Genomic DNA, 10,548 nt, shown 5'->3' with positions numbered 1-10,548 from the left:
TTACTGGACCGGACCAATCTCTGAATTTACCACTTAGTTTTCTATTGTGCTACCAAGTGGGATTGCCACATACTGCATTACATACTGCCAAAGAGCAGGGTTATTATGATGTTATTACAGGTTAAGCCCACACATTGCTGTACTGGTAATGGAAGTTTGTAGTTACAGAGGATGCCTTTTATTAATGCATGTCATCCTCATAATGGGCCAGGAGATTCCTGCGTCCACACTGTCAGAGATGGGAGATAATGGTCCAGTAGGATCAAGGTGGATTAGGATGACTGTATAAAGACCATCAGGCTCCATCAGACAGCATCATCAGACTTGCAGGTGCCCAGCTCTACCAGGTGAGTGAGCAGAGCTGACCTGACAGGAACACCGGTACAGCTTCTTTGTCATGCTATTGGTGCATGACTGAGTTGTGTTTTATTAAAATGGCTTCTCAAATGCATCGACCTCAATTTTTTTCATATTTCCAACTAAAAAACTTTAGATTTGTTCATATTTTATTCTTGCCATTTGCTCTACTTCTATGCAGGTTCTTGATTGTGTGACGGAACATCTTCGCTGTTTGCCAAATGGAATTGTCCGTGGCCATGTGTGGTCTCCTTTGCCTGCTCTTCAGCCAAGCTGTGCCCATGTGTGTGCCCACGGACTACACTCTGTATGAGGAGAGACGTGAATGTGACTTCTGCGTGGCCATCAATACGACCATTTGCATGGGCTTCTGCTACTCAAGGGTAAGTAGGCTATAACCTCAACCAGACATTCTTAGTTCTTTAATGGATCTGTAAAATTCACTCACTTATAAACTTTTATCCCCCCATAAAAGATTTTATGTTTTACCTTTATTTTATCAGAGTAATCGCATCGAGATTTTGCATAATATTTTATAAGACCGACCTGGCCATGATAGCAGCAGACTAGTAGATACAGACAAGGTCAATATACAAAATACAATGTATACATTGTATATCCTGTCACACGTTTTGCATTGCAGAAGAGACGCAAAAAATATAAGTATAACTTGAAACATCAACTATAACAAATTCCAATCGCAGGCCGACCGTGAGGCATATTTGACCTACATCGCACGTACAGTACTGTATATACAGTACACTGAGTGTACAAAACATTAAGAACACCTGCTCTTTCCACGAATCCAGGTGAAAGTTATGATCCCTTATTGATGTCACTTGTTAAATACACTTCAATCAGTGTAGATGATCGGGAGGAGACGGGTTAAAGAAGAATTTTTAAGCCTTTAGACAATTGAGATTGTGTAAGTGTGCCATTCAGAGGGTGAATGGACAAGACAAAAGATTTAAGTGCCTTAGAACGGGGTATGTTAGTAGGTGCCAGGCGTACTGGTTTGAGTGTGTCAAGAACTGCAACGCTGCTGGGTTTTTCACGCTCAACAGTGTGTATAAAGAATGGTCCACCACCCAAAGGACATCCAGTCAACTTGACACAACTGTGGGAAGCATTGGAGTTAACATGGGCCAGCATCCCTGTGGAACAGTTTCAACACTTTGTGGAGTCCATGCCCCAATGAATTGTGGCTGTTCTGTGGGCAAAAGGGGGTGCAACTCAATATTAGGATGGTGTTCCTAATGTTTGGTACACTTAGTGTATGTTAAGCATGTGTGTTTGTGTGCATGTGATTACCAGGACAGTAACATGAAGGAGCTGGCCGGACCACGTTTCCTTATACAGAGAGGCTGTACCTATGACCAGGTGGAGTACCGAACAGTCATACTACCTGGTTGCCCACTCCATGCCAACCCTCTCTTCACCTACCCCGTAGCCCTCAGCTGCCACTGTGGCACCTGCAACACAGACAGTGATGAGTGTGCCCACAAGGCCAGCAGTGGAGACGGCGCCAGGTGTTCCAAGCCACTCAGACACATCTACCATACCCTGGCCTGAACAACTACATCCCCCCCAACTGATAACGCTCTCCCTTCCCTAGATAGTTTGGCTGTAATGACCATAATGACCAATAAGGCAAGGAGAATGGTCAGTTCAAATCAAGTTTATGGTCAGTAGCCTAATCATTATGATAACAGAACAGCATTGTTGTATTCATGTGTTTGTGGTGGATACAGTGAGCTACAGGGTGGTGTATCCTATTCATTGTGACATGTATTGTTGCTGTTGTGTTTGGTATGTTAATATGCCTTTTTGTTTGCTACTTTGCTTGCATTGGAGGCTGATCCTGGTATTTCTGTCTGCCTCATGTCTTTCCTGTCCATTGATTCACTGAGCTATTTTGTTTACGGTGAACCAATATCATGAATGGGACGTTATTAAAGCTGAAGTCTGTAAATAGTTGTAACTCATCTGAATGAATCACATCCTGTGTAGGAACACACTGTCACACTCCACACACACCGCAAATCAAATGTTAATTGTCATGCTTCGTAAAACAACACTTGTAGACTAACAGTGTAATAACTATTTATGAGTCCTTTTCCAACAATGCAGAGTTACAGATAAAGATAAAAAATATAAATAGTGACACGCAGAATAATTACACAGTGAATAACAATAATGAGTAAAAAATAACAGGGCTATGTACAGGGAGTACCAGTATTGAGTCAATGTGCAGGGGTACGAGGTAATTGAGGTAGACATACATACACTGTATATACAAAAATATGTGGACACCGCTTCAAATTAGTGGATTTGGCTATTTCAGCAACACCGTTGCTGACAGTTGTATAAAATCGAGCACACAGCCATGCAATCTCCAAAGACAAACATTGGAAGAAGAATGTCCTTACTGAAGAAGTCAGTGACTTTCAACGTGGCACCGTCACAGGATGCCACTTTTCCAACAAGTCAGTTCATCAAATTTCTACCCTGCTAGAGCTGCCCTGGTCAACTGTAACTGCTGAATTGTGAAATGGAAACGTCTAGGCGCAATAATGGCTCAGCCACGAAGTGGTAGGCCAGTCAAGCTCACATAACTGGACCGTCGAGTGCTAAAGCAAGTAACACGTCTGTCCTCAATTGCAGCACTCACTATCGAGTTCTAAACTGCCTCTGAAAGCAACGTCATCGCAATAATTGTTAGTCGGGAGCTTCATGAAATGGGTTTTCATTGCCGAGCAGCCACACACAAGCCTAAGATCACCATGCGCAATGCCAAGTGTCGGCTGAAGTGGTGTAAAGCTCGCCCCCATTGACTCTAGAGCAGTGGAAAAGCGGTATCTGGAGTGATGAATCACGCTTCACCATCTGGCAGTCCAACGGACTAATCCGGGATTGGCGGATGCCAGGAGAATGCTACCTGCCCGAATGCATAGTGCCTACGGTAAAGTTTGATGGAGGAGGAATAATGGTCTGGGGCTGTTTTTCATGGTTCAAGCTAGACCCCTTAATTCCAGTGAAGGGAAATCTTAAAGCTACAGCATACAATAACATTCTAGACGATTCTGTGCTTCCAACTTTGTGGCAACAGTTTGGGGAAGGCCCATTCCTGTTTCAGAATGACAATGCCCCTGTGTACAAAGCGAGATCCATGCACATTTCTTTTCGAGATTGGTGGGGAAGAACTTAACTGTCCAACTCCATTGAACACCATTGCGATGAATTGGAACGCGGACTGCGAGCCAAGCCTAATTGCCAAACATCATATACACAGTGCCTTCGGAAAGTATTCAGACCCCTTGACTTTTTTCACATTTTGTTAGGTTACAGCCTAATTCTAAAATGAATTAAATCGTTTTTTCCCCTCATCAATCTACACACAATACCCCATAATGACAAAGCAAAAACCGGCTTTTAGAATTTTTTGCTAATTTTATAAATTGAAAAATAGAAATATCATATTTAAATAAGTATTCAGACTCTTTACTCAGTACTTTGTTGAATTTTTGTTATTTAAATGCAACCTTTATTTAACTAGGCAAGTCAGTTAAGAACAAATGTTTATTTACAATGACGGCCTACCAGGGAACAGTGGGTTAACTGCCTTGTTCAGGGGCAGAACGGCAGATTTTTACCTTGTCAACTCAGGGATTCCATCCAGCAACCTTTCGGTTACTGGCCCAAAGCTCTATCCGCTAGGCTACCTGCCGCCACTAAAGAAGCACCGTTGGCAGCAATTACAGCCTCGATTCTTGGGTATGATGCAACAAGCTGGGCAAACCTGTACGATTAGGGAGATTAATATCATGACGCTCTGAGAAAAAAAATGGAACACTGGGGTGCGGGTCTCTTCATCCTCCTGGATCCAATCACAATCCATTCACACCCGCCAGGGGTAGATCTGATAGCATCCGACTTTTGGCTAGGTTCAGAAGGCCGTAAGGTGGGGAAATGCTCAATATCAATAAAAGTTCCATTACTGGCATCTCTTTGAAAAGAGGCATCAATAAACGCAGTTAAACGGTTAAACGTGAAGCACCCATATTCAAAATTAGACTCATCCAGATGTTCAGTATCATCATAGCATCGTCAGTAAAAATTGTCTTTCACTGTTAGCTTCTCCCTTCAACAGTAACATGTGTCCAAGAAAATGTCCTGCTTTGGGGCAATTTATTTGGTTTCCATTCGTCAATATTTCTGTTTTTCCAGGGTGGGATAGTTAGCCCCACGCCCAACCCCCAACATGGAGGACCATGGACCCTTCGACCTGGCCAGCTTGGTTGCACCTGCCAGGAGTTTAAACCCCTCCGGCTCAGCACTCAGGGTCATTGTAGTATGCAAGCCTCTAAACCGTGGCCAGGTGACAGTCCAGGAGAGAGGCAATTAGGTTTATCTTATTAATTGAAGTGTGCTCGAGCTCAAATATAAGGACCATTTAATAGTTCAACATTATTAAGGGAATTATGTTGCAATCCTAAACCTTCTTCAGCATTAGTTATGTTATCATAATAGACTTACAGCTCTGGATATAAAACTATTTACCTGCTCTACTATAATATAATGCCGTAATGAACAAATCAAAAAATGCAATAATGTATTAATTCTATTATTTTAAAAAGCATTACAATATGCTTTGTGCATAACCCAAAAACAGTCATGAAGGAAAACAATTACCTCATAAGACCATTCATGTGCCTTCGCATGCATAATGGTGAGGAGAGTGTGCATTTTTAGAAGCTACTTCAACTATGGGCACGCCTGCACAACTTTCTGCAAATATGACCAGGATTTGCATGCAACATCGCAGCAGAAAAAGCCCACCGTGTCAGCAGAAGACAGCTCCTTTTGCAAGTACATTGGATAGCCATATATCTCGCCTCTGTACATGTTGACGGCCTTGAGGAGCACGCTGTGTCAGAAAACTGCTATTTCAAGGCCCTCCTCATCTACTTTGGCAGATGATTTTCCTGACGTCTCTTTGACCGCTGTCAACTCTGACGTGCCACACATTCCTTTGCCTGGTGTCTACAACATGAAAATCACAGTGAAGTGCAGAGATTAACTTAAAATAAACAAGTTCTAAACTGGGTGACATTAAAGCTAGGAACTGTAAGAATAATTACATGATTGGTCTTTGTATGGACACGTTTGACGAAGGATGACGTCATCGTCTTTCGCCAGGAAGACACCCGTCGTAGAAGCCCTTCTCAACACTACATGGAGAGTCAGACTGCAAGATGACATCACAAAATTATACATCAAACCAAACCACAAAGGCGTGGCAAGTAGCCTAGAGGTTAGAGAGGTGGGTTGCAGGTTCAAATCCCAGACATCTGACCGTGTTGCTCCAACCTCTCTGTGTGTGGGTCTGTGTCTGTGTCTCAGGGGGGGTTGGATAAAGCAAAAAGACAAATCACTGTCTCACAATTTTTCTTCAAAGAAAATGCCCTTCTAGTTGACAATTAATGTTCTTCAAAAAAAAAAGACCAACTGCAATATAACATCACACAAATATAATTCATAACACAAAAGAAGAGCAGCATGCACTTTAAGACGGTATAATTTTACCCTGAACAAAACATTGACACATGAGAAGGAGGCTTTCTGGAAGCGGCATTGCTTGCGATTCCCATCCACTGATATGGCATGCATCTCCTGTGAGCAGTCAGGACAATGGAGGAGATCGTGTCCAAGATGGTCTGGTGAGTCATGGTGGCTGTCCAGTAGCCACTATTTACAAGTTCATCCAGCCCCACTGTCCAATCTCTCAGACACCCGGAGAAGTTCAGAGCAGGAAGGGACAGGTTGTAGTGCCCTGAGTCAGGAGTAATTATTAGGAAGTCATTAATTACATAATTTAAACAACCACACAGCTGTGGCACAGCCATGGGCAAAAGACAAACTACAAACCTAAATGTGACACCAAAAAAAGAACAAATAAATTGTTCTATATATATAGTGCATTCAGAAAGTATTCAGACTCCTTGACATTTGTTACATTACAGCCTTTTTCTAAAACGGATTTTAAAAATCTACACACAATATGTAAGGGGTGTGTAACTGGTGGCAGAGAAGTCAGACGCAGGAGAGCAGAACTGGGTAATAACCGGAGCAGTTTAATATACAAAACCACCGGCATCCAGAATAACAACGTATGGGTACAAAACCCGTCGCGTACCAGACAACAATGTGCACAAGCACTTACAACAAACAATTCCACACAAAGACATGGGTGGAACAGAGGGTTAAATACACAACATGTAATGAGGGAATGAAAACCAAGTGTGTGGGAAAACAAGACAAAACAAATGGAAAATGAAAAATGGATCGGCGATGGCTAGAAGACCGGTGACATTGACCGCCGAACACCGCACGAACAAGGAGAGGAACCGACTTCGGCAGAAGTCGTGACACAATACCCCATAATGACAAAGTGAATACAGGTTTTTAGAAATGTTAGCAAATTGATAAAATATAAAAACAGAAATACCTGATTTACATAAGTATTCAGACCCTTTCTTATGAAAGGTGCATCCTTTTTCATTGGTCATCCTTGAGATCTTTCTAAAACTTGATTGGAGTCCACCACCTGTACTAAATTCAATTGATTGGACATGATTTGGAAAGGCACACACCTGTCTATGTAAGGTCGTACAGTTGACAGTGCATGTTAGAGCAAAAGCCAAGCCATGAGATCGAAGGAATTGTCTGTAGATCTCCGAGACAGGATTGTGTCGAGGCACAGATCTGGGGAAGGGTACCAAAACAGAAGGGCCTTGGTCAGGGAGGTGACCAAAAACCTGATGGTGACTCTGACTAGAGCTCCAGAGGTCCTCTGTGGAGATGGGAGAATCTTACAGGACAACCATCTCTGCAGCACTCCAACAATCAGGCCTTTATAATAGAGTGGCCAGACCGAAGGCACTCCTCAGTAAAAGGCACATGACAGCTCGCTTGGAGTTTGCCAAAAGGCACCTAAAGGACTCTGACAATGAGAAACAAGATTCTCTGGTCTGATGAAACCAAGATTGAAATCTTTGGCCTGAATGCCAAGCGTTGAAGTGAATGCCAAGCATTGGAGAAAACCTGACACCATCCGTACGGTGAAGCATGGTGGTGGCAGAATCATGGTGTGGGGATGTTTTTCAGCGGCATGGACTGGGAGACTAGTCAGGATCAAGGGAAAGATGAACGGAGCAAAGTACAGAGAGGTCCTTGACGAAAACCTGCTCCAGAGCGCTCAGGACCTGACACTGAGGCGAAGGTTCACCTTCCAACAGGACAACGACCCTAAGCACACAACCAAGTCCATGCAGGAGTGACTTCAGGACAACTCTCTGAATGTTCTTGAGTGGCCCAGGCATAACCCGGACTTCAACCTGATCGAACATCTCTGAAAAGACCTGAAAGAAGCTGTACAGCGATGCTCCCCGTCCAACCTGACAGAGCTTGAGAGGATCTGCAGAGAAGAATCGGAGAAACTCCCCAAATACACGTGTGCCAAGCTTATAGCGTCATACCCAAAAAGACTCAAGGCTGTAATCCCTGCCAAAGGTGCTTCAACAAAGTACTGATTAAAGGGTCTGAATACTTACGTAAATGTAATATTTCTTATTTTTTATTCATTTGCTAAAATGTGACATGAAAATAATAGCTTGGCTGTAATAGCCGATAGCCATGTTGGTTAAGTGTGCCTCAAACACCCCCACACCATCACACCATCTTCCTCCATGCTTCACGGTGGGAACCACACATGCAGAGATTATCCATTCACCTACTCTGCGTCTCACAAAGACACGGCGGTTGGAACCAAAAATCTCAAATTTGCACTCATCAGACCACAGGACAGATTTCCACCAGCCTAATGTCCATTGCTCATGTTTCTTGGCCCAAGAAAGTCTCTGCTTCTTATTGGTGTCCTTTTGTAGTGGTTTCTTTGTAACAATTTGACCATGAAGGTCTGATTCACGTAGTCTCGTCTGAACAGTTGATGTTGAGATATGTCTGTTACTTGAACTCTGTGAGGTAAAATCTTAGGTGCAGTTAATTGCCAATTTCTGAGGCTGGTAACTCTAATTAAATTATCCTCTGCAGCAGAGGTAAGTCTGGGTCTTCCTTTCCTGTGGCAGTCCTCATGAGAGCAAGTTTCATCATAGCGCTTGATGGCTTTTGCAAATGCAGTTGAAGGAATTTTCAAAGTTCTTGAAATTTTCCAGATTGACTGACCCTCTGACCTTAAAGTAATGATGGACTGTCATTTGTCTTTGCTTATTTGAGCTGTTCTTGCCATAATATGGACTTGATCTTTTACCAAATAGGGCTATCTTCTGTATACCAACCCTACCTTGTCACAACACAACTGATTGGCTCAAATGCATTAAGGAAAGAAATTCCACAAATGTAATTTTAACAAGACACACCTGTAAATTGAAATGCCTTCCAGGTGACTACCTCATGAATCTGGTTGAGAGAATGCCAAGAGTGTGCAAAGCTGTCATCAATGTAAAGGCTGGCTACTTTAAAGAATCTCAAATATAAAATGTTGATTTGTTTAACACTTTTTTGGTTACTACATGATTCCATATGTGTTCTTTCATATTTGTGATGTCTTCCCTATTATTCTGCAATGATAAAAATAGTGAAAAAAGTAACTATGGAATGAGTAGGTGTGTCCAAACTTTTGACTGGTACTATATGTCATTAAATTACATGTGCTTAACTATGTGGTTTTAATGTACATTAGCTGTGGTTCCTCTTATTTTGGGAGTAATATAACATTTTTAAAATCTATTTTCAATACATGCAACCTAAGAGTTCATGCCTGCAAGACAGAGGCTTAGGTTACAGTCAATGACAATATTATACAATTAACATGAGGCAGCCAGGACTGGTGAGGTGTAGTCCAACAGAAGCAAAAAGTGGATCCGATCCTGGGTAAAACTTGCTATTAGGCTACAAAAGCACACTTTTAAAGGCAACAAAACAAACGGAATAGAGAGCTCACCTCACTTTTATGGAGCTGATGCTGGCTATTTAATTGGGAATTAAAGGGGAAGTGTCCTATTGGAAGGAGAAGCAATGAGACGGTTCAGACAAATTCAGGGCCGTCACAATATGCTCTCTATTTAGGAACCAAATTAAATATGTACATAACATTTACCATGTCTTGAGGCCTTCTTAAACCTTTTTTGTCCAGGTCTTTGGTGAATTATGTTGCTGCAGCTGCCCCACTCTATCCATTGGACAGGGGAAAGGCTAATGGAAGGAGCAGGCGACTCGCTTTGCAGCTCGCTCCTTCTGATCCTAAAGTATTTATTAAAATCAAACAGAATGGGAATCTGTCTGTGATTAAAATTTCAACAGTGTGGTATGTACCCAGAATTCAACTGCATTAAAAATATACAGGGAATTAGGAAGAAATGTCACTTACAGCTAGCTACATGTTGAAATTATATTGCTGTGTGTTAGCTTTCTTGAAGTGCCGCCTCAAATGCCACCTGTGCCGCATCCCGCTCTTTGCTCAAGCTTTTTTCTCTATTTGGTTGAACATAAGCATTATTGTATGTTGACACAGAAAAGCAAGTACTAAAATGTGTGATCATATACTGTGAGACACAGTCAAATATATAGTAGATTCACACGTCAGAAGTAAATTGGTATACATGGTTGATTTTCATTATCGTGGGAACTGCCTTATATTGTGCAAAAGCGAAAGGCAAAGCCTCCACAGTTAACATGTTTTTGTTATTTATCTGCTTTAACTCAACTTTATTAACTAGATTTGTATATTTAGATTTACACAATTTGTATACAGACAGCAAAATGAGAATTACAGTTTTGTTTAAAATGTGCAGACACCAGTGTAGCTATGTAATCATATTTCTATGGGACACACAGGCCATAACTAAACTAGCTACGCCATCAAATATCTAATTAAAAGGCTTTTTATTCGGTTTATTGGTTGCAACCCAGCCTCTCATTAACTATGTACAAATATGCACAATGTTTTTATGTACTAATTAATGAGATACTGGGTTGGACTTGACCATATTCTACTGTGGAGCGCATGCTACCGCCCACCACACACTCTTCTACAACTAAATGAACCGTCAATATGTAAATGGACCAATGAACCGTCAATATGTAAATCTGCAAACCACGATTGGATGGATT

At 41.9% G+C, this 10,548-nt stretch overlaps 1 protein-coding gene across 1 annotated transcript; it reads left to right on the top strand.

The window, feature by feature from the left end:
• The first annotated feature begins 544 nt into the window (after window positions 1-544).
• On the top strand, window positions 545-2,329 carry tshba (thyroid stimulating hormone subunit beta a). Its single transcript, NM_001123528.1, is given in 2 exon segments — window positions 545-740; window positions 1,672-2,329. Coding segments are annotated over 2 exon segments (420 nt in total). The 5' UTR covers window positions 545-578; the 3' UTR covers window positions 1,930-2,329.
• Window positions 2,330-10,548: the final 8,219 nt, after the last annotated feature.

The sequence above is a fragment of the Salmo salar genome, chromosome 22, assembly GCF_965601325.2.
Source record: "Salmo salar chromosome 22, fSalSal1, whole genome shotgun sequence".
In the NCBI taxonomy this organism is placed as follows: domain Eukaryota; kingdom Metazoa; phylum Chordata; class Actinopteri; order Salmoniformes; family Salmonidae; genus Salmo; species Salmo salar.
The sequence above is the reverse complement of the archived record's forward strand: the minus strand, read 5'-3'. Positions and strand labels throughout refer to the sequence as shown.